The 25,596-nt window shown below is 41.4% G+C and overlaps 1 protein-coding gene across 1 annotated transcript in view; it reads left to right on the plus strand.

The window, feature by feature from the left end:
- Positions 1–25,596, plus strand: part of MYO10 (myosin X) — a 163,729-nt gene that overhangs the window by 55,291 nt on the left and 82,842 nt on the right. The window contains exon 3 of the mRNA XM_063162542.1: positions 17,678–17,836. Coding sequence (XP_063018612.1) covers positions 17,678–17,836 — 159 coding nt within the window. The remainder of the gene's footprint in view (positions 1–17,677; positions 17,837–25,596) is intronic.

Genomic DNA, 25,596 nt, shown 5'->3' on the forward strand with positions numbered 1-25,596 from the left:
CAGTTAAATCAAACCCTATGAGAAATGATAATTGAAATCAGGTGCTCTAATTTAGATAGTGGTAGGAACCTGTATAGCTTGCTTTTAGGGATGCTAAATTTCTTCCCAGCAGCTGTTGAATATTAGATAATAAGATTTTGTTCTCAACTTCCAGCACCTGAGTTGCAGCCTTTTCAAGCCATTTCCTTCTCTGAAAATTTCAGCTACAGATAAGCTGAATTTGGTGCTTTGGAAACCCACATTTATGCCTGTGCTTTTGCAAGTGCTCATTCTCTAGGTATGCTCCTGTGGCGTGTTTTTTTTCTTCCCACAGCATGGTAGTGTTTTTGCAGAGACACACAAGATTTTGTATTTTCTGTTGAATCTGCAAAGCATGAAAAGTCTTGAAAGGGTAGTATCAGCAAATTTGTTGGTTTGACTGAACTTTTCCAGATGAGTGAAGCCCAGAATTGAGAACATCCAATATAGCAGTAGTTTTATATTCTTTACAACAGAGGGATCTCGTAAGAATAACCTAATTTCAAAACTTTAATTCAAGAATAATTTTTAAACCATACTAGAAAAAACATTTTTTTCTTTTACCTACCTGTCTCGAACTAAATGAAGTGATGGGTAATTCCTCACTGGTGCCTCTGGATATAACTCATTGTTGGAGTTCTTTGTGGGCTTTGCCTTGTTAGTTGTGTCTTGTTTCTTAGAGCATATGCTAACAAAAAGGGTATGAAGGTACTGGTATAAAGATTCCTACTTGAAGTTGTACTAATGGCATACACTTTTTCCCCCTCCCTCTGTGTACTAGCTGTGGCAAGTGTAAACACTTACTCCAAGGCCCAAGTCTGGCCTTCACTGCAGAGCACTTGACTTTTGTCAAGACATAGTGTCTTTTTCAGAGTCCAGCTGTGCTGCACATGGTGGTGCAGTGGGAACCAGTCTTGCCCTGCTGTGTCCACAAAGGCACTTTGCTCATTTGTTGCTTCATGAAACATCTTTCTTTATTGTTGAGGCTGCATTTCCATGGTTGCCTTGATATTAAGCAGAACTACAACCACACTTGAACTTGGATATTAGGGAATACCTCTGTCCCACCTTTATGGAACTGCCCAGATGTGTCCTTCCTATGGTCTTTACTTTCCACACCACTGAGAATTTGTCTGAATGATGTAAAATTTGATGGTACATGATTGGAGCCATGGGCTTCATGGCTCTTGGATGAGGACAAGCAAAGCTGGGTATCACACAGGGCATCACTAAACTCAAGCTTTAAAAGTCAGATGGGGAAGAGTTGGGAGCCATTAGTGCCCGTAGAGAAGTTTCCTCTACTGGTTTAAGTTAATACTATGAATAGCAAGAATCGATATCCAAATGGATGGTTGTGAATGCAAGATACTTTAGGGGGAAGGAGAGAGATTTGCAGTATTTCAGAGCTCAGACTTTGCTAAATAGAAACTGAATTTATGTATTTCTGGGTTTTCCTATGTTACACAGCTGCTCACATCAAAAGTTCATAATGGTATCTTTAGCTTCATAATCTTTGGCTGTAGGATTGAAACATGCTCTTGTTTCTAGAAATTTCTGATTTAATCTGCCAGGCTGAAGCTATTAGCAAAAAAATCATGGCACTGTCAGAGCAGGAGAAGACTTTTGTGTGGAACTGTCACTGGATTTAACCAGAGAACATAAGACTAGGACTCAGTTCTGAAGCATATACAAATAAGATGGAACAGGCAAGAAAAATAATAAAATAATAAAATCCTTTTGGTTAGAAAAGATCACAAAAATCATGGAGCACGACTGTTAACCCAGCACTGCCATTGCTTGAATCACATGAGGTCAGTACTCCCAGGAAGAAGTGGCATTTAGCTCAGGCTCTGGATAGCTAAATTAAATGGTTCTTTAATGCATCCCTTGTCTTCTCATCTGATGCTGTTTGTTCTGCAGGAGGATTTTTCAGTGTTAAAGCTTGTATGCTGTACTGCAGTAGGTTCAGGCAAGTATACCCACCAGCCTGTAAGTTACATGGAAAAATACACTCAGACCAACCCTGCATTGTTTTTCTTCTACATCCCTTGCAGCATAACTTGCCTCTTTCTAATGAGAAAGAGGAAAAAAAAGAGAAAATGAGAAAAATTAAAGTCCTTGCTCATCTTGCATGCCACAGAAATCATAATAAACAACATAAGGATCTTTGTAGACTATTGGAAATTTATGGTGAATAAATCAAGCATTTAGAGGGGTAGGGACTGGGATGTAAAAAGCCAGACAACTGCCATACAATCCCCAGTGTCCTTCAGTGCAGGGCATTAGGACTCACACCTGCCTGGGCTTATCTGCCCTCAGGTCAGCTCTGTCCTGGGTGGACATGCAGCTTCATTCCCTGTTCTCCAAGCCTGTTTCATGTTCAGGCTTAAGCACTGAAAGTGTCTGTTACAGAAAGAACAACTGGTTGGTGTCCTAACAGGGAGATATTGTAATCAACGAGATTGTGTATTTATAAGCTGAACCTGTCTTGGGAGGTGAGAGAAGCCACATCTTTAGGGGAAGAGAACATTGAAAAGGCAGCTTTTTGTGGCTAGCAGGGATCTCTAAAGCTGAATCCTAACGTGTATTTATCAGAAAACACAGTACAATAAACTTCTTTGAGTACTGAGAGTAGGCTGGGAAGGTAAATAGAGGGCAACACTATTCATTAATGTATGAGATTGCCATGTCCATGTATCTCTCTCACAACCTTTCCTCCAATGCAAGTAATCAGAGAAGGTGGCCCAGTTTTAATCTGTCTGTTCTAATGGGTTTTTAGTAACATGTTAAGGTAATCTCACAGTATTTAATGTCAGACTTCTGGCTAACACTCATTTTAAATAATATAAACTGGAGCTTTTACAGCTTCATGTGCTTGAGGTTTGTCAAAGTAAATTCAAAAACAAACAGCAGTATCCTTACAAAGACAGAAAAGCACTGGTATATTTTTCTTTGCAGCAATAGTTTGGGTTTTTCTTTCCAGAGCTATAAACATTATGGTTATGTGTAAAGCTACCAAGTAATTCTCTGAATATAAGACATCTTTGTTGTCTGTCTCCATTATTCTGACACAACTACTGAAGTAGTACTGTCCTTATTTGGGGTGGAAAAAATAGTGCTGTGAATTACTCTTTGCTGGTATCATGGGAACAGTTGTAATTAGGATTCTCCAGCATATACATACATGCTATCTGGTATGTGATTCAACTGTGGTTTTCAAATGTAAGCACAGGCAAGCTGTGGAAAATAAAATCACACACACACCTTTTAATAAGGAGAGCCACCTTCATGTGTGTTCAGTTTGCCCTTTTGCTTCTTGCAGGGCAGGAGTTTTATAGTTCAAATGCAAACCAGCCAGTTTATATGCAGATTTTATGGGAGTAACATATAGAACAGTCTCTCAAACTTTTACAGCCAAGAGCAAGTTCTTTCCCTTATCTATATGTAGTGCACATTCTTGCACATAAAGCAATATCTGTGCGGTGCTATAAGACTTATGACATGGCTTTGAAAAGTGTTGCATCTCCAAACCACTCCATCTGTCTGTATCTGTGGATTCATGGCCTGCAATGAGCAGTTGGTGCTCCTCTCTCCTCACCAAGTTCTTGCAGTGCCATTTGTCCTTTTCTTCAAGGTAACCTACCACAGGAATATGACCAAAACAACCTATAGTCAACCCTTCTATCATTCCTTTAAAAAAAAAAATTAAGATTTTGTATTTAACATCCACAAGCTTTTCCCACGTGCAATGGAAGGAGATTCTTACGTGCATGATAACAGAAAATGAACAGTATTATATGCAATATTATCTCTAAGGCTTTAAGAAAGGGGAACTTGCAGAGACTCAAGACAGAAAGAAGAAAAGGTCCTTTAGGCTGTTCTGTGAATTCTTGGGCTCCTGGGCCTGGTATATTTGTTCATGGTCCTTGTAATATTACCAAGCAAAAGAATGTAATATTGTTTTTCCCCAAACTAGACATATTAAAATTTAGAAGTGTTTTCATATTTGTACTTAAAAATCTCCAAGAGGTCTCTGTACTAGACACTGTAAAACTTTATAGCAAAGAGGTAGGGTTTTTTCTTAAAAAGGTTTCAGTCAAAGAGCCCACTCTGGCATTTCTAACAATGTACGCTTTATTTGAGTAATAATCAAATTTACTAGTATGCATTTGAGAAAGCCTAAGTAATTGGTACCTGACTGTGCAATCAGTCTGAGTATTGCTCCTGCAGCAGCCCAGGAGTGCACTGTGCAACTCCAGTGCAAGTTAGAAGGTGACTGTGCTGCTTGTAAATAAGCAATTTCTCTTTTTTATGTCCTTTTTTGAAAGATTTTGAACTAGAGGATAAATATTAATTTATGCCCTTTCCCTTATTTCTGCACATTTTCAAAACAAGATAGAGTAGGGTTTATCTGGTTTTTTATAGAATGTGTTGCCTCTTTTTTCCTTTTTTTTTTTTTTTTTTTTTTTAACTTCACTGCTTCCATCTCTCTTCACTGGGCTATCATGGTTGAACCATTGTGCAATATTCAGCTGGTTTTGTTGATCTTTAATCAGAGCAGTTGTTGGGCAGGGGAGGCCTGCAAAACTTCAGTTGGGCAGCGCTGCCCCCTAAGTGTAAAGTAAAATGCCATAAATGACCTGCCAGGGGCATTGTGACCCCTCTGGCTCAGCGAGGGCTGGCATGTGGCTGCAGGAACCCTCCAATTCCAGCTGCACGGGGCTCTGAGGGGCCTCATTGCCAGGGCCCAGTTGGGCTCTCGGGGTGTGGATCTGGGTTTCACGTTTGTAATGAAAACGCTTAACTGCCTTGGCTGCTATCTTGAGATACGTGCAGCTTGCTTTCATGCTTGTCCAAACCTGTTTTGTTCTTCCTGGCAGCAGACTCTCCCCTTGCTGCAGCTAGCAGTGCTGGGAAGGGCAGGGAGGATGCAGAGCCAGTCCCCAGTACGGGTTTGGGAAGTTTCAGATTTCCTTGCTGAAGGCTGTTGACAGTTCAGCCTCACATGTTGGTGGGCACCTTGTTGTGAGAATAACAGGAGAGCCCTGAGAGTCTTGAAGCTTTAAGCTTTGCTGTGTGGCACAGCTAGCAAAGGCCCTGGGTACCTTTATAGGAGGAATTCCTGGTTGAGGAGAGCGAAACAAAGCCTTAGTGCAACATGCTGGCTGACCAGTAGCAATGCTCACTGACCCACAGTGCTTCTCCAGGAGCTGTCAGTGGTCATCTGCTGGAGACTGCTGCTGTTGTCTAAGCACGCTGCTCCTGGAGAAAAGGAAGATTCCAAGGGCAGAATACGCTCCGTAGAACTGTAAATAAAGATGGCTTTTTGAAAATAATGTTAATGATAATTTTTGTTGCTGAAATCTCCTTGATTAGTTAACCTATCGGAATACATTATTAAGAATAGCCCAATTTTTTGCTTACTGCATGGAAATTCATCATTATTCCAGCTTTTTCCTCCTTTCTCCCACCTGTCACCTGTCAGTTAGTATTCTTGCCAAGTTGCCTGAGCAGTGGTAGGAGCAGAGGGACCCCCTGCCCTCGGCAGTGACCCGTGTTTGTCTGCTGATAGGGAGGCAGGGTCCCTTACTCCTTCCCTCTGCAGACACAGACTCTTTTGTCACAGTCCTGCTAGCAGGGCATGTGAGAGCAGTGCCTCTCAGGAAGGATTATTGTATATTATTATTGCACACTTGGGCAGCCAACCCTGCAGTAATCAGACACTGGCAGGTTGCTAGCACAGAAACAGCACAGTGGACCTGTCTTCTGAGGTTCAGTGCCTGAGCCTCTGAGAAGAGAGGTTCACTGGCATGCAGAGCTGAAGCTGATCTTCTCTTTATCTCTGGCAAAGCCAGTAAATCCATGCCTGCTGCATGAAGCTTTCTGCTGTGGCCTTTTACTCCTTTTGGTGCTGCTACAGGTTGTGGTAGCTCACTGCGGGGCCCAGGGAGATTAGCAGGAAGGCTGAGTGAATGATCAGTCCTTTCCTAGGCCCAGGATAGTTCTGTATCATGGGCTGTCATGTGCCTCTGGACCACATGTGCTGGGATCCTGGTTAACACACATGGTAGGAGGAAGCTGTACTCATGCTATGTGAAGCCAGCTGAGATTCAGTTCTGTGAGATAGGGCTAACGCCTCTTCTGTCCCACAATAGTGCTGCCCCTGGCAATGGTTATGAATGGCAGTGGCTAATTCTGAGTATAGATAAACCATCTGCACTTATTTTTTTGTATTTGACAGTGCTTTCATACTAGCAAAAAAGAATTTGTTGATATTTAGGGTGCCTTCTCAGGCAGGAGAAACTGTTCTGTTGTGAGACACAGCGCTAACTCTGGTAGATTAAAAGGCAGCTTTGGACACCTGCTGAGAGCTGGTCTGTCACTGCCTACAGTATAATTACAATTACCTCTGCATGTCAGAGCCAGGCACATAAGTAAGAGGAGGTCACCTCCTCCTGCAGTTGTTTAAGGGCACCTTCCATTATCTTAGGTCAGAACTGGAAAAAATCCCAGTTGCTGTTCAGCTGAATGAATGGCTGTAGTGACAGAGGGATTGGCCTTCTGTTCCTCCTCACACAGCATTTTCCTGAAAGCCTGATGAATTGTTTTCAGATCAGCACACATGGTAAAAGTCAACTTTGAAAATGGCATAGCCTTGTTGACTAGTCTGCTGTAGAAACTGTACTGTGTGCTTAGGTTTGTGGAAAATGCCCAGTGTTTCATGTTCACCTGCCCATGATTCTGCTTTGAGCATTCTCCATTGTGTGTTATGGCTCATCATGTCCATATTTGTTTACATGGATAGATGCTCTTAGGTGTATTCAGGACTTCAGTTCCTCCCCTTTCCACCTCTTGCCCTCTTTCTCCTCCCCACAGTGTAAGTTACCATTGTACACCTGCAGGTTTTGGGGGAAGGGAAGTTGAGTACACAGTTACCTTGTTTAAAGGAGCGCTTTGAGCTGTGGATAAAATATGCCCTTGGCTGTATTCCTAGCAGTATAGCTGTGACAAACCCTCTCACCCCAGGCAACCTGCAGGAACAGCAGGTAGTAAATGCTGGCTTAATGAAAAGCCCCTCTGATCCTTTAAAGATGAGAAAAGAGTGAGTGAGGGGCTGATGTTCACGCCAGGGTCATACCCAGTTCTATTTTCTGGGCTGGAGCAACAGTGAGTAGTGCCAGGGGTGTGGGTGGGAGTGTGGTGTGCTGATAAAGGGGAGAGGTTGGTTTGTCTCTACAAGGCAATTAGGGATACTGTAGAAGTGCCTTTTTGTAATATTGTAGAAAAAAATTGATTAAAAGTTAACTTTAAAAAGAAATATAAAAGGACTTTTTCTTCTAAAACAAATAATTCATGCTTCAATTTGGACTTAAACTTTCACAAGTGGAAATTACATGATGTGTGTGTGTGAGGGTAGGTCAGATATTAGGGGTAGAATCTTCACCCAGAGGTTGGTTGGATGCTTGAATGGCTTCCCAGGGAAATGGTCATGGCACCAATCCCGACAGTGTTCAAGGAGCATCTGGACAATGCTGTTAGTCACATGGTTTAGTTTATGGTAAGGAACTGTTTCTGAAAGGAACAGGAGCTGGACTCCATGATCCTTAAGGCTCCCTCTCAACTTGAAATAGTCTATGATCTGTGATCTCTGCAAACTCATATACAGCTTTGTACCATCTGTCATTTAGATTTTTTTGTTCTTGTAACATAAAGGCAAAAAAGCCCTAAAACTATATTTTTAACAAGCAAATATGAGAATAGACCCTTATCTAAATTTCACTGAAGTGGGTTCAAAAGAACTTGAAAATTAATCCAATCCTTCAAAAGATAAATGTCAAGCTCGACTAGTTCACTCTCATGTCAGTCTCTTGCATATTGTGCTTCTAGGAAACATGTCAATACATAAAGGTCTGCAAGGTGTTTCTTTAAAGTAAGGCAGGAAGGTCCTATAGGAGCAGGCAGATTGCTGTTGTGAACAAAAGGTTATTTGATTAAAAAGCTGAATACAATCAATTATTGTTGCTGTGAGGCATACAGTACTTACACAGGTAAAATCAAGCCAAGATTTGGAGAAATTAAAAAAAAGTAACTGAGGGAAACAGAAATTGAGAGTTTTATAGTTTAAAGTTTTCAGGAGAACTGAAAGCTGAGATTATGTGTTTATGAACTTCCTCTATACATATGCAAGTTGTCATGTCTTTAATTCACAAACAGCTTTAAAAATAGTCAGTTGCAGAGGGTTTTTTTTGCCCTCAGCACTGAATTCATGACTAATGCCTGCCAGTATCCTATTCTTGCTCTATATTAATTTATTGCCTCAATGTATTTAGGGCATCTCACATAGCATTTACACTTCTCTTTCGAGTAGAGCATTAATTAGTTGTCTGACAACCCTTTTGTGTTTCGTGTGACATTTATGTCCTCCCTTGGCTGTGGGCAGAACAGACATGGAAGCAGTTGACTGACAGCTTGTCTGAGGTGCACCTCTGCCAGATTTCAGGGACTGGACGCTTTGAATTCAAAATGAAATGCATATGTGGGTTGGAAAGCAAGTTCTTGGCTTGACAGCTGGGACAGGGTGTTCCAAGGGGACAGATCTCCCTGTGGGGAGGTGATCAGCAGGAGAGGGCACCAGGAGGGAAACTGGGACCATAATGGCAAGGGGCAGAGGTGTGTGGGGGGTAGGAGAAATGACTGGAAGTAGGGGAGGTTTTGCAAGAGGAACACAGAGGTGGAGTTGGTGGTGGAAAGCCCTGGAGGAGAAGCATGCTTTGCTCTGTTGCCAGTGGTGTAAGACCTGCAGGAGAAGAAGGTGTGAGTGAATTGGGTGTGGGAGGTTACTGCTCGAGCCTCTGTGGGTGGTGTCTTTCAGGATGGAGGTGGTTGAGGGTTGTAAGACCCTGCAGTCCTCCCTGGCTGGTGCATTGCTGTGGGAGTGCACTGGCTCATGCTGCCAGCAGCCCAGTGCACTCTGTGCTGGCCCTTCTCCAGCCTGGCTCCTGGCCATGTTGGTTGTCTCACATGGTGTGAGGGTGGCCCTGGAGCCTGCTGGGGTGCTCCTGCAGGTCTGCCAGCTCCTGACACCCAGCCAGCACTGGGTGAGCGAGCCATGAGCTGGAGCAAAACCTTCCATGTCTGGCTGCATCTGACCAGGGCTGAGGGGTTGGTTGCTGCCTGGGAGGAGGGGTGAAGGAAAATAAGCCCTAAATTGTCTCAGCACATGGAAATTTGCCAGGAAGACCATCCATTTCTGTGCAAAAACCTTTCTTCTGGGTCTGTCTTCTTTTTATTCCCTCCCAGGCCTCTGCAGCTGCAGCCTTGTAGAGGAAGGAGCACCCCAGCCCAGTGGCTGTGGTCTCCCTGTGCAGGGGGACCAGCCTGCACTGGGTTGATGCAAGGACCTTTCATCCATTACAGCTGGTGTTGCAGCAGAACCTCCTTGGTTTTGACAATAATACAGTGGTGATAAGTGCCAGAAACTTTCCTGATGGGAAATTCCTACCAGGCAGCTGTGCCTGCCAGCAGCTCCCCAGGTAGCTCTGGGCCCCACTGTGCATGACTTCATGCAGGTGGGAAGGGTTTCCCATTCCTAAAGGGTTTGGGCACCATCAGCACCCACAGGCCTTGGGGGCTGCACCGGCAGCCCAGGTGGGGTGGGTTCATGTAAAGTGTTGGGTTGAGAAGAATATAGAGGGATGAGCCTAAAAGGCTCACAATGGCATTGCTTGGATTTTGTTTGGAATCCTGGAGAGCACCACTAGAGTATCACCTACTCTGTTGAGCCTTCATTTGGGACAAGGCTTGCTCTACAGGGATGTTCCTTTAGAGCTCCAGCTCCCATAGAAACATTGCCTCTGATTTCACTGCTGTGAGTTGCACACAGGCAGCTCCTGTTCTAGTCTTGGAGGCAGTCCAGTCAGCTATCTGCAGGGCTTTTTCCTTTTTTATTTTGTTCTTAGAAAAAAGACCTATTGAGATTAATTGCTTTGTGTCTCAAAAAAGCTGGTATAATTTGTAGGCTGCTTATTGACCATAGTTGTTCCACTTCTTGATAGTGGGGTATATTATTCATATCCAGCTTTGCTCATTCCATTGCAAATAGTCATTGTTTATTTCTATGAATCACAGAATAAATACAAATTTGACACTGAAACTTTCACTTGAGCAATAAGTGATGCTGAGAGGAAAGCTAATGTTCTCAGTGCCTGGCATTCTCCGTAGATGTGCTTTTCCATTGTGTGGAAAATGATGGATAAAGGGTGAGAGTTTTTAGTGTTCTGGTCTTCCTGCTGCAGAGACCATCAGTTTTTACCCCCTTGTCCTTTGAGCTAGTTAAGGTGATGTGCACTGAAAGCAAAAGGAGTGATTGCCATTACATCTGTTTGCTGGTTGCTCCTTACAGTGACACTGATTTGGGAGTGCCTTTGGTGGGGTGTCCCAAGACAGATGGAGATTGCACCCACGGGGAGCATGGGCCCAGACCTTCTGTTTCTCTGCTACAAGAGGAGGTCTGCTCTGTCTCATCTCGCAGTGATGTGTGGGTCAGAGCCTCCTCCCTGGGTTTTTGTGTGGCCACAGCTGGTCAGGCCTTGCTGCTGACTGGCTGCCTGTCAGGGAGCTGGGGACGTGCTGGGGTACATCTCCTGTGTCCTGCCCTTGGACTGCTCCACTTGTTCCCGCATTGTGGGAAAGCTTGGGCAGCTGCAATTCTCTCACTTCTGTGTTCACAAACAGAAAGCAGCACACTTTTGTAAGGTGAAGGTGCTGGTGACATGTGAGAGGTGTTGCACGTTTTCTATTGTTGTACTATTTTCTATAGTACTACAGTTGCAGGGTTTATAGGTGGGCTTCTTAAACTTTGAGCTTTGTGATGTCTGTAGGTGCTGTAAGTTATACAAGATCACTTGGAAAGAAAGTTAAAGATGCACTTCTTTTTTTTTTCCCTTGTAAGAATTATATGTACTGCCTAGAGGTTTAGCTTACAGTAGTGTAATCTAGGTAAAATGGATGTGTTTAGTTCCAATTAAATTTCTTAATTGTCTGTGTAGGGAAGCCCAATTGAAGGGTCATATGTTCTGAACCTGTAATTAGAAGCCTGTTCATACTTGATGGCAGAGCTTGTCTATGAGAGGAAATGGTTTAGAGAGTGAAGTAAACTTTAAATACCTCTTGTGGAATGAATGGGTGTTAGGTGGGAGGTGTTGATCAGACAAGATTGTTGACAGTGGTCAGCATGTAGAGGAACAACAAAGAGGCACAATTTAGTGGTTGATGAGCTCTGCTGTGGCACGGACCAGGGCTGTCATCCTGACAGCGTGCTTCCTGTCTCTGTGGAGCTTGGGAGCAGAAAGGGAAATTGTGTGTGGGTGTGAGAACCTGAAAGCTGTAGTAGGAAAGCCATTTGGGGAGGTGCTACAAGTGATCACTGGTGCTGTCGCTGCTGGAGGCTGGGGAGAGGGTGAGGAAGGCTTCAGGGCAGGCTCCCAGCACCTGAACCTGGGAGCAGCTCCTGACACAGGTGTCCTACAGGTATCCCAACAGTCTGAGGAGAGATATGGAATGGGGGCTGAGAGGAAGGGTTTGGAAGGAGGCTGATTGATAGGGCAAAGAACAAAGACTCAAAATGGCAGGAACCAAAGTGAGCAGAGGGTAAGGATAAAGTGTAGGATTACCACAATTTACAGGCTGTGTGTTACTCACTGGTTGGGTTGGTACAGTGATGTGAAAAGTGGTCATTTAGACATTTTCCATTAGAGATCAAGATTAACATCTAACAGGTAAGGGAGGCCAGAGACTGCCGTGGTTCCCAGCACAAAAGGGAGGAAATTTTACCAAACAGATGGAAAATAGGCTGATTCTCAGTTGATGTGTGTATGGGATAGTTGCTTGACGAAAAGGCCAGGAGGTCACAGATAGGAGATTGGTGGTGATTTTTTCCTGACATCAATAAATGTTTTACATAAAATTATTTAATTTCCCTCCATAGGATTATAGGTAAGAAACTTCATTGTGAAGGTTTCTGGTTACTTTGATAGAGATTAAATTACATTTCATCAAAGCAAACCTTGGGCCCTGGTACATCTTGCTATCTGAAAGATTATTTTGGAACAACACAGTGTCTAAGGTCAACTGATACAGAAAAATAGTAAATTACTGGGCAAAAACATTATTTGGGTTTCCCTTTTGTCACAATTAACTGTAGAATTTTACAATGTCAATAGTTCTGCTTTACATTTGATCTTAAATTACTTAGATTTGTATGAGAGCATCCCTGTCCTGTATTTTAAATATCTAATTAGACAGTAGATCTCTCCAGGAAAAAAGGGTAAAATACTACATTTTTATTTTTGTTTTTAATCTTTGGGTCCTTGGGCTTGTCATGATTTATTTTTCTCCCTGGAACACTGCATTCCACAGCTTATAATGGCCTCCTTTTTCTGCTTGGACACATCTATAAAGACATTTTGTAAGATTTATTACATTCTTTTAACTTTTAAACACGAGGGAAACACAAATGATGATCCTCACTTCAGACCAACAGCAGAGAATGAAAAAAGAATTAATATTTTTAAGTGGATATTTCTCTGTACAGTCCTGTTTTTTGCTGGGCTGTGCTGATCTCTGCTGTGGGGTCAGTGACATTAGGCAAAAAGATGCTTCAGATAACAGAGGACACTAATGTCATGGACATATGAGCCAAGTCCTCTGGAGCTGTGATGTCCATTTTCATGGATGTCATAGTAGCCATTAGGTTTAATCCTGTGAAGAGTTCACATAGGGTAGTTCATGGGACAGCCACAGGAAGGCTGTGGGCTTTTCTTTTAGGGTCAATTAGTTTTGCTTTCTGGTGCTTGTGGACTGCCCAGATGCTGTTTTCTAGTATCACAGGAATTACTGGAAAAATTGTGGTTGTTTGCTTGTATATATTTATTTTGTAAACCTGTCACTCAGGTGACTTCTCTGCAGTAGCTGTTTGTTTTCACTTTTCCTGTCCTACTAAATTTTATGTTTACTATATTTTACATTATCTCTCTGGTTATATGGATTTGAGCAACTTAATTTAAATTGAGTGTGTGACAAAACTTTGATATTTCTTGTTTTTGTGTTTAGATATCAGGATTATCTTCTGTAAGGCTCTGCAGTTTAAAGAGTACACCTAGGGCTGATAAAAAAAATTTCCTGAGCAGCAAAGAGCAGCTGAGGGAAGTTGGTTGCTCCGTGTCTGTTACCTTTACCAATAAACCCTCTCAGTTTATTGGAAGAAGACTGACAGCAGGGACACGTTAAACTGCATAACCATGCCCAAGCAGACAGTATTTAGCATCAGTCAGGCAGTACCACGTTCAGCATGTGCTATTAATGGCAAGGCTATGGCAGGTGACCAGCTGATGCAGTTCCTGCCCACGAGGTGGGTAATGGGTCAGTGTGTAGATGGAGTTGTTCTAAAATGCTTGCAATACGTGAACTCTTCAGTAGGTGACTTTGCACATTTTCAGAGAACAGTATTAATAATGATCCAGCTTCTGTATCCAGCTCCTGTCAGGGCTTACATATGGTGCACACGAGCCTACTTCTGCCTTTAAATAAAAATCTCACAGAAATGTCACTAAAACAATTAAGGTTGCAATTCAAGTACCAACTTGTTGATCAGGAAACTTTTGGAGTACCTTCTGCCTTCCTCCTGTCCAATATGGATCATCAGCACCAAACCCAAGCCTCGCTTCCTTGTGAAAAACACCCTGAATGATTCAGTTGAGTATGAGATCCATGCAGGCAGGAAATCCCAGGTGTGACTTGTAGCTTTTGCAAGAAGTGGGGATTGTGAGGGTTTTTTGATGTACATAAGCACTTAATTCAGCATTCTCTTAAACTCACTTGACTCAGCTGTTGTGAAATCTCTTGATGCCATTTAATAATCTGATTCAAGCAGGGATTTTTTAAATTTGGCATCATGTCACAAAATGGTACCATAAGAGAGAAAACATTTGTGCTCCTGTCATTGAGAGCCTACTTTGATGTACTTTGCTCGTGTTAATAAATTGTATTACAAATTACATCTTTTGTTAAAACATAATTTTCATTACATCTTGAACTTAGGGGTATTTTTTCAATGGAGAAAATTAATTCTACATTGTTTTGTGGTATTTCCCTTAAATGGAAGGCTTGAAAGACAACTTTTTTTCCTCCCACATGCCAGATTAATTGTGCGGGATAGCATTTTTCCTCTGGCTTTTTAGGCCACTTCTTCATTTGAGTCCTTTTTTGGCATGTTCATCAGAGCACTAGTAAGCTGTGATAGGGACAGCAGGGCAGTTTTGAAGGGCTCTCCTTTCTCAGTGAAATGCACTTGACTGTTGTTAGACTGAGTTTGCTGTTTTGTTCTATATTTCTTAAGCTTGTTCTTTTTGTTGTTGCTCATTGCATTGGTCCATCCTATCTCAACCTTTAATTTTCACTTCCAGAATAACATCAAGAGTTCTTATTTTGCATGCTGTCTCTTTAAGGTTAATTTAGAGTTTTCCATGTATTCAGCATGTTTGTTATCTTGAACCATTTATATCTAGAAAGGAAAGGCGTTTTTGCTGAATTCTCATTTAGGCTTGTCTTAAATCTTATTCTAGTTTCCTGCATATTGCACTTGACCTTCCAGAAATGCTGGGAGGGTCCTTGAGGATGGATGTTCCTGCACTCTGCCAGCAGGGTCCTCTTGAAGTTCAGGAGCCAACTGGGTCATCTTCCTGTTCTTTGTGCTGACCCTGCAGAGTGGCTCTGGGTTCCTATTTCCTGAGGATTTCAAGTGCTTTAATATTTCATAACATGATCTTCTAGTTAGTACTGACAAAGTTCAAGGTAGTTTTTCCATGTCCTTATCCTAATAAAGGCGTGATTCAAGATGAAATAAAACAAAGCAGGCTTTTCAGCAGCAGGACTGCAGAAAGCCCATTTTAAGGAGATGAGGTTTGTACATGTGATCCTGCAGCCCTTTCTCATGACTTCAGTCTTGTTAGATGGCTTTGATCAAATGTTACAGTGGGTTTAATGCATCTGAGGGTTGCATGGTTCTGGCAAGAATTAAAAATAAAGGAGAAGTGGCGACTCAGTTTTCAAGAAGAGCTCCTCCTCCTTTCTTATTTGGGTGGCAGCTATTATTAGAAGTTGGCATGTTTTCTAGCTAAGTGATGCACAGTCCTATCTCTGAATCAGCTCACAGAATAATTTCTTCACCCAAACAAGAAGGCAGTGTATGGCAGAGATGGAAGTATTAGAACAACTAGACTGAAGAAGAGAAAATAGTGAGCTTGAGTGGTAAGAATGAATCTGCAGAGGCCATCTTATGTAGTGCTGCCACATGCAACTCATTTGTCGTGTTGTTTTTCTTGGTGTTTGTCTGTGAATTCTTTACATTAATAAAGTTACTGAGTGATGTACAGGGTGCTTTGCCTACCTTACTAACCTGTGCATCAATCATCAAAGGATAGGCATCAAAAATATGGAGGTTATCCTCCTAGAAGTGATATTTTGCCTTCCTTCCATGTTCACATGAGATGCACTCACAGGATATGTGTCATCCTCTTTTGGTTTCCTAATTCTCCCACTGAATCTGTTTTTCTGTATCCAGGACAATACATAGCCTCTGTTAAGTTGCTTACTTTTCTAGGATTTGCTCCCCTTATTTCCCTTTTATTTCCAAATCCTTCAGCTTGTGGCAGTTTCGTTCTCCAATATGACCTTGTTTTCCTGTATGGTTCTTCTGACTAGGAAGTGCAGTTTATAACTTTTGAGATGTAATTATCTCTAATTGCACTTATAGTTTGTGTGGTAAGTCTTAGGACTACTAACACATTTTTCAGCTGCAAAAGTTTTGCTATCAGTTGATGCTCTTCACATTGGTTCTGCATAGTAGATGTTCTGTCTGGACCACATGCTCCTACGAGTGGCTACTTTTTCCATCTTGGCAGGGTCCCTCTGCCCTGTACAAATCATTGTCCTGTCATATTTGTGGTTCTTCACTGCAAAATAAGGCTCTGATGTCTTCATGTCTGTCTTTTTCCCTTAGGTAAGGCTTATACCTAGGATGTTCTGAACCTGTTGGAGCTTTCTGGCGGTTTGCTCACATACCTTGTTGATGTCTGTGATGCCTCCCAGCTCCTGTCAGAAATTTCTTTCCCGTATCTCCTTTCTTACCCAGCTTTCCTTCAGTATGCTTTGTGCTGGTGCAAGTGACACCTGTAATGGTGTGATGGCCTGTGCCAGCATTTGCTATGTTTAGGATACTATTTTAATGAGGAAATGTCTTCAGGCTATACTCCTCTTCCAGCTGTTAGGATATCCAAGTACAGAGCTTTGATGTTTCATCTGATCTGCCTTCAAGCCTCTTGATTCTTCAGCCTCTCTTTCCTCACTTGTCTCAGCAGGACAGACAACATCACTGTTTGTCTGGGTGGCCTCTTGCAATGTCACTCCTTCAGTCTTTCATTGCCAGGAACATACATGAGGTTTTATGGTGAAAAACCTCTGAGGGGTTTCCTCCTCCTGCGCAGAGGTGGCCCCCAGGCACAGCGTGACCCCCAGCTGGCAGCAGCATTCCCACAGTGCTTGCTGGTGCTTGGCTGACACCTATGGCTCTGCTTCTGTTGGCTTCATAAATACTATTTCAAAGGATTTCAGAAGGACATGGCTTTTTTCTAATGTTCAACATCAATATTTCCACAAAGTAGTTGCATTAGTTCCATGCTTTGACTTTTTAACACTGAAGTGGTGCCATTAGCAGGGACAAGAATTGTCTGAGGAGCGTTGGCTGTGCGAATGTGGGCATATGTCTATAAGGATGAGGTGCCAAGATGTAAATTTGCAGGAAATGGGATGTAGTCTTTATTGATGTTATTAGCATCCATAAAAGTTTAACTATATTGAGGATGTGTACATCTTCTTGCATATTTGTGAAAGTTTTACAGAAGATATATGTAAGTGTTTTCCAACCAAGTATTTAAATTCTTTTTTAGAGCTTTTACTGTCTTTTAAGAACTGGCTTCAGAAACTAGTCTCAAAAGTCAATTAAGAAATCTGTTGGCCTATTAATTTCTAAATATCTGCTGCACACAGAACTTAAATTGCTACTCACATTAGGTGTAATGACTTTCCTGACTGGATAGTTGAATGGAAATATTTAAGTGAATTTCAGATCAAACACATGAACACTTGTAGCCTATTAGAGCATTAATTTTAATTTGCTGTTTTGCACAGTCAGGCATTTCCTCCCAGAGCAATTTGAGTGTAAGTGGGTTTTACTGTAAGAGGTGGTTTATTGTTTGGTTGGTTTCATATTTTTGGGAATGGGTATTGCTTGGTTTGTATTTCTCTTGATAAAGTCTAGCACGAATCCAGTGTGAAACTAGATTGCATTTGCCCTCTAACAGGAAAAGCCCTTACAGTCCTCAGTCAGTGTGTTCTAGTTTCTGATGACCCATGTAGGCATTTGGGGCTTCAATCAGTGTCAGAGAAGCTTTAGAGGAAGGTTTCCTTGCCAGGCTATTATATTTTGCAAGTCTGCACACTGAAAAGCTGGATAGGGGATATGAATGGGTATAAAGCTCCATTCTCAGCAGGAGTTTTTGAACGTGTGCTCTGATTAATATTGTTTTTGTTTCCCCTCTTTTAGGTATTCACTTATAAACAGAGCACGATCACACACCAAAAAGTAACGCCTATGCATCCAACAAGCACAGAGAGCGTGGAGGACATGGCAGCACTCATCGATCTCCATGAAGGCTCCATCATGCACAACTTATTCCAGCGATATCAGCAAGATAAAATCTATGTAAGTTTTTTCTAAAATTAAGAAAAATATCCACTGGGAATGTTTTTGAATGCTACATAAATTTCTACACTTTCAGTCATGGGGTTGTGTAAAGGACTCTCATTTTCTTCTTCTTTAAACTCTGCCCCAACAACATGTGCTGTGTATGTCACCAGAGAGGATGTGCTGGAACTTAGTCTGTCACTGGCATTTGAGATCCTGTTAGGCCAAGATCCAATTCTGATCAGCTTCCCCTCTTGCATTGTAGTAGAAAGGTTGTTATGAAAGAAGCATGCAGTTGTCAAGCTGAGCATTTGTGCTGTTAAATAAAGATAGTTGGAGTTTGTGGTCTATGAGAACATACAGCTGTTTATCAGTTTCCAAAACTAGGAATTAGTCCATACAGAATTCCTTTTCTTAACTCTGTAATCAAGATTTTTATTATTAGATTTACCTGCTCCTTCAATATTTTTATTAATCTTGAAATAGATGCAAATATTTCCTGAGTCTGGAACTGCACTAAGCATGAGAAAAATACAAGGAATATTAGCAGCTGCTAAAGGTTGCAAAATTGCACTTTTCAGTGGTTCAGTGGTTTGGGTTTTTTTACTAATAATAGCAGAACACGATTTTTGTTTCATCACATGCCGGGGTCCTTGATTTGACCATATACATGCTTTATTTCAACCATCTTCTACTGAGTTTAGCTTCTTATTTTTAAATATTAGCATATCTAAGTGAAAAAAAACAAATTCTCCCTGTATTTAAGATTTGATGGAAAGCAGAAAAGGGCACAATGAAATAATATTCCTTTGCACATTACCCCAAAGTGGCTAGCATGGGAAATCCTCAATACTGAGGATTTACATGTCTTTATGTATATATTTTTCCTCAAAACAAATGAACTGTTTTACCTTTCAGAAAAATCAGCAAACAAAAGATGAGTAGCATAAATGAACAACCCTGCATGTGCAAGTAAAACACATATACTTGGTTTTCCGTCAGTGTTGTTAGATTAGCATGTGGTACTCAGTGTGAGTCAAATTTTAAAAAGATGTTTTATGATGTGCACTCACATAGAGGACACACCCCCTTTTAAAAAACCATGAGGGTATGAGTGTGATTTTTTTTATGAGGCATAGAACAGCCTTGTTCTGAAGAGACATGTCCTAGCTTCTTTCTTAGCTTGTCAAGGCAAGTTTAGGGTGTTCTGATCCTTGGTGCTTAGCGAGGTTTACTTTTCTAGACAAACAGGTTTGTGTGCTCTTAATGATGACAGATCTGCAGTTGCTACTGACTGTGCTTTGTCCCTTCAGTTTTGTCAATTTAGCTGCTTACTCTTTTGAATCCACCTGAAAAATTATTGAAAAGGTGGTTGGAAAAAAATATGTGTTTTGAAATGCATATGAAAGCCTTTCTCTTGCCCTGTATGTGTAATGAGGACTAGACTATAGAAGCATCTTCTTTTCTCCAACCTCATTGGTACCCCACTCCTACTGCAGCAATAGTATTTTTTTAGCAGGAAAGGGCTTTAGGAACAAAAATATCCCAAAAAACTGAATGCATGTCTTGAGTAATTTCATCACAGTTTATAAATATAGGAGCATGTATTTTAGAAGGGGGTGTTGTCACTGCAAAAGGAGATCTGTCATTTTAAGCCAAAATTGCTTCACTATATTGAGCAATTCAATCATATTTTAATGTTAAAAAAAAACCTGAAGATGCATTAAGCTTACCTTTGTTGAAGGTTACTTTGCAGCTGATCATTCAAACTTGCTCAGTCATTCTGCTTTGGGACCAAACTAGTCCTAGTACAGGACAGTAAAAGCCATTGGAATTTATGCCAGGAGCAAACAAAACTTTACAGATTATACATTTGCCTTCTCCTTTGACTGAGAATGGCTTCATCACTGTAGTTCACATATTGTCTCTTGTATCTGCCTCATCACCTTGTCTGTATCTGCCCCTGGTGAGCTAGGGATAAATTGGGAAGGTGTGTACCACTCTCCACTGTGGGCTTAGGGGCTGATCATCCCATTGGAAGACTTCTTGCCATCCCTGGATACAAACCACCCTATAATTGCTGTGTTCTGGCTTTTAGCTTACAGATCTCTTTTGTCTCAGTTCTGTGCACCTTCTTGTTCACATCCTGAGTAGGGGGAAGAGATATGCAAAGGTGTGTGCTGTCATTTTTGAGTTCTGTGCTTGTAGTATTACAAATATATTAGTGTGGTTCTTGAGCATGGCAGATTTTTGTTCCTTTTCTCAGTGGCATTGAGACCAGGAAGCACCTTTTTTACCTTTACAAAGAATACACTAAGTTGGGATTTGAGTTTTGGGGCTTGCTTGTTCACACACACATAAACATTATATCAAGTGAAATATACTTAATTGTAGTGTAAAGTGTATATAATTTCAAAGGTACAGAACAAACAATTAAAGGGAAATTTTAAACAGTTACTTTCTCAGAGAGACAAATGTTTATGCAGATCTTCCTCTGTTAACTTGTGTGTTGTTCTGTATTTGAAGAGCTGTTTCTCCAGCATTTAAATAAATATCTTCAGATGTTTGAGCTCAGTTTAATCTTCCGTTACTTATTAACATTTTTGTCTCACATACTCATACCTGTGTTCCTAAACTTTTCACTACTTCCTAATTCATACTACAAAGTTATTTGCTGCTGATGCCAACTTTTGTCAAACATGTCAGCGACTTTATTTGCTGCTGCCAACAACTGCATCTTTAAAGGGTCAACAGAGAATTTTCTATATTTCCTGATATCTCCTGGGGAGGGATGAATATTGACTTAGATTACAGATTATGTTCATAGTGAGAATGATGCTTGGCTCTGAACATAATTGAGGCTCTCAGCTGAATCTTTGCTGTTTGCAAGGTGAATGACAAAACGTTCTTCTTGTCTACGTGCAACCATCTTTTTGTATCAGTCAAGTCTGTTAACATCTTGTGACACCTTTGTGTGAATTTCCATGAAAGAGTGTGTGCTTTCCCTTTCTGGTCTGTGAGAAGTGTAGGATATACAAGTCCTTTCTTGGTTCTTTCAGGCAGGCTGGTACTGTCTGGTATTTTTTTTCAGGCTTTGTGACTAATACTGCATTTATTTGAAAGTTTGGTTCTATGCTATCACCACATTTGTTTTCCAGGAAAGGACAAAATTTAAGATGGCAGTGATCATACGGTTCATGGGCTTTCACTGCTACTTCATCTCTCATTGTGTTCCTATTGGGAACAACAGTGGGTTATCCAGCTGTGGACATCAGCATACAAGGTTTATTGCTCATCTTTGAATGCTCAGATTAACTTGCATGCTAGACTAGAATGTGGCAAAATATGGAAAGATAAACACTAATGCTAAAAATGGAGGATGGCCGCACTTGAAAACAGAGCCTTTTGTGAAGCACTTGGGGGATTTGGTCACCTCTCAAGTGAGGCCATCACAGGACACATGATGTGGAGAGGGCAAGTGCTGTGGCAGCCACTCTTGTCGACATTCAAAGGCAAATTGTTCCCAAGCTGTTGATTCTGGTTTACTTTTAGTTAAGTACACACTGCGGAGCAGACTGCCTCAGCCTTGGGGAGAATTCCATAAACCACATGGTGTGGACTGTGCCGTGAATCACACAAATTATGGTGTTTGGACTGGCTCTGGGATGAGTTGCAGTTGTCTTGTCTCTGCCAGTGGCTGGTTATTGATGCAGGTGAGCAAATTTCAGAAGAGCAGAGTGGAGGATGAGAGAGCAGCTTTTGCTGAGGTGAGAGGCAGGTTGAAAATAACTGCACTATATATTGTGCAGGTCAGTGCAGAGGCTTTCAGTGTCATATCCACCCTCATTTGCATGAGTTCAAGCAATAAACAAGTTTTAAACCCCTTTTGATTAGCTTTTTCCTTTTGAATTAAGTTAAGAAATGCTAGGTAGGCACATCCACCTTTGAAGTGGTGGTGATGATTTGACACGTGCCTGCCTTGTTTAGGTGGAGGATGTGCACCATGCCCAGAGCACATGGGGTTCTGCTTGGGCTGCAGTGTGGTGGTCCCTCGGTCACCCTCCCCTGATGGGGAGGGACAGTGACTTCCAGGTTGTCCAGCAGTTGGGTGTGGTGTCCAGGAAGGGTGAGGGACAACACAACCTATTTTTGCTTACTCTCAAATTAGGAGTGCAGCTCGCCCGCCAGTAATTATAACCATCTGCTACGTTTGCGTGCATGTGTATGAACAGTTCTGTACCAGCCACGTCGACATGTAGTGCTGTACCAGCCACATCCACATCAGAGGGAGGATGATGGTAATTAGGAGCTCAGTTTTCATGGCTAGCTTCCCTTCTCTCTTCAGCTGAAGCAACAAACATTGAATAACTTGGGTGAAAAAGCAACATTTATCCGATTTTTGAAAAAGGTGTTAAACTGGAAAAGTTGTCTCTTCCCTGACAAGGTTGTTGCAGAGCTCCTAGCCACTTTATGGTACAGAATGCTCATTTCTATCTATTCTTAAAAGGGATTTTCAGTTAGTTTTGCATTGATTTTTAAATCTATTAGTGTTTATTTACTTAAGCAGCACATTCAGTTGTAGTTTGTTAAGCTTGCAGTAATTAGATAATTTATCTCCCTCGAAGTCATGAGGGCTCCCAGAGGCAACTAGTTGATGTTTGTGCAGTATTAATCAATAATCACCAGAGGGATTTTTTCAAATTCTGTTTGCAGACACAGACACTTTAGTATCTAGGTCAGTTGCTCTCTGTGACTTGTTTTCTGGGTTTTTGCATATTTGGTTTTTCTCTGAGTACAGTAAAACTCCTTTTGGATCCAGTGCAGTTGCTCTGTACCGTGCTATGATGGTCAGCAGGAAGTGGATATTGCTGCATGTTACAGTGAGAAAATAGTGGGGCACACTAAAGTCATAGTTGATGTAATGCAGCCAGACATAATTCATACATTTCAATAGCACTCCTGCTCAGATGTCCTCTAACATGGGCACAAGTTGTAGATGAAGGCGGAGAAACAAAGGAGGATGAGTAGAAGCTAACAGAATCATAGAATCACTGAGGTTGGAAAGGACCTACAGTGTCTTCAAGGCCAACCTTTGACTGAATGCCACCATAAATACCACTAAACCATAGCCCTAAAGTGTTTGTTAATAAAGAGAAAACCTCATGATTGGTTTATTAAATGGGAAAAGTTGGACACACTCCATGCAGAAACTGAACCTAAAAAGTATGTATGTCATGGACCCCTACAATGTCCTGGACAGCTCAACAGCCTTGGTCTTTGGCCTGTCGTGTGCCTTGTTATAAATAATTGCGGGGCATGGACTTTAAAAACCCCAGACAATGGTACCCAGAAACTGTGTCATTAATTAATACCATAAAACATGTATATAAAAACAGTACACATGCCTAGAACAATTACACTAGCCCCTAGAAGTACATTTATCTTGGTCTTGTCTGCAATCCAGCTGTGGTTGCATGGTTCCTCTCCAGAGGCATCCACTGCTGTAGAGCAGTCCCAGGTAACCAGTTTGCAGGATCTCCTCTGGGGTCACTGGGGAAGCTGCTGTTTGTTTAATTGCTCTGCTTTTACAGTAAAGAAATCTTCAAAGATTTGTGCTGATGAATCACAGTGTTTTTTACGCCTTCCTATGCTGCTGAGAAGATGGGGAAAATTCTTGCCACCAGCTCTTTCCACAGAAGTGTGGAAGCAGAGAATGCTGTTGCTAAGAATGCATGACAAATGTCTATACATAGCTGCTTACCTCCATAATTAGAATGTTATGCTTGCACACATCAGATAATGTTTTCAAAATGCGGTTCAAAGCGAGTTCCTGTCTCCAAGCATTAATTACAGCTTCCATTTCACATCTGTTACTAGAGAGCAGCCGACAAAGATCTATAAAAACACAGCAGGGTTTTAATTGGAAATCTAGTGAAATTTATTACTGGTGATTGTTATTTCTAAAGGCTGGTCAGTTATATAGATCAAAAATTGTCTACCACAGGCAAATTAACTTTTTTTTTTTTTTTTTTTTTAATATGAGTGAAAGGAGAAACATAGCTGTAATGACATGAGAAATAAACAAATGCCATCAGTTGGTTAACCAACCTTGCTTCTAACTTCCTCCAGTCTGCATGACTTCTGGAACTGCTAATAGTTATAATAACAGCAACAATAAAGAGTGTTTGTCCGAACTTTTGTCCTCACAAAGTCCTCAACTGAAAATACTGGGGATTTTAAAAGTGCTTATTTTCAGATCCAAGGAGGTGTTTCAGCCTGAGGTGTTGTGATCAATGTGATAACGTTAAAAGAAATGAAAGGTGTGTGTCGCTGAGTGCCCTGCCATGTATGCCACAGCTACACAAACACTTTGCAGTGTGTGCAGTGGCCACATGTGCCCACGCCTGCACCAACACATAAATTTATATTATGGTTTGCAGTGCTTTAGGTGGTGTTGGTAACCTGCTGGGTGTACACATGCCAGCATCAGTGGGCTGCTTTAGTGAGGTGGAGAGGGTGAAGAGGTCAAAGTTTTATTAAAACATGAAAGCTTGCTCTTTCTATTCTGCTCTGTACCAGTAATTTTTTTCTCAGTTTAATTAGTTGGACTGGCAACAGGATCAGTTTCTGTTGACTTCCATGAGTTTTCTATTTGTAATACAAAAGCTCTAAACTATCTTTGGTATAGATATATCAGCAACTGCGTATATATATATAGGCAACTTCATATAGAAAACTGCAAAGTAGATATCTGTCATCATGTGCAGATTTTGTCATTGATGATGATATATCTTGCTAATGTCTTCCCAGATTTGAAGTCTCGTATTCGTTTATTGCATGTCACTGCTAACTCTATGAGCCAAGAACAGAAAGCAGACCAACATGCAGAATCAAAAGAAAAATTATAAGTCATTTGCACAAATGCCAGCAGTAGCTTAGTGCTGTTCAGAGTTTTTGCAAACGGTGTTGAATGTTTCTGCATGTGCCGTTGACTCACTTGGAGGTAAGCTTTGGCTCCTTTCTGTGAGATCTGTTGTTCCCAGTCCAGAAAAGTCTTTGACAGGAGGGCAGGAATTTGGACTCCAAACCTTAGGGCGCTTACCTGTCCACCAGCATGTTTTCTTTGCATAGGCTAGGCTTTTACTGTAAAGCGAGATTTAAAGTGAGCTGCGCAAAATTTCCTGCCTGTGCTGTACTGTCCAACTGTCTTACACACATATTCCAGCAGTTTAATACTAGAAACGCTGCAAACAACCCATTTAAGTTGGGAGTGAATTACCTTTATAGCTATTGTTTATCTCTGTAAATGGATCATTGATTCATGGCCAGCCTGTTATTTTTTATTTGAAAAGAGGTGGTCCCTCTCTCACAGGCAGTTTCAGCTTTTTCCCTTTGATGTTTGTCAGTCTCTCCTTTTAAAAGCAAACGGAATCCAAAAGTTCCATGTAGCAGATTTTTGACAGTTAATTCCATTTGCCATCTCAGTCCTGATTTCTCGACTGACGGCTATTTGGCAGCAGTTCAGTGCCATCCAGCTAACTACCTGGCACAGAGATAGATTTCAGTTATGCTGGCTTTTGATTTCTCTTTTCATGCTCTGTTAAAGAGTAATTCCTGCTCTTCCTGCTTTCCTCCTAAAAAAGCCCTTTCTATAGGAGAGGTTTTCAAATATTAAAGAGCCACAGAAGTTATGGAAATCTGGATATCAGTATGTAAAATACTTTCAGGCAGAATTAAACAGATCTGTGAAGCTTTATATAAAAATATTTCACCAGTGT

This window comes from Melospiza melodia, chromosome 1 (genome assembly GCF_035770615.1).
Source record: "Melospiza melodia melodia isolate bMelMel2 chromosome 1, bMelMel2.pri, whole genome shotgun sequence".
Classification (NCBI taxonomy): Eukaryota; Metazoa; Chordata; class Aves; order Passeriformes; family Passerellidae; genus Melospiza; species Melospiza melodia.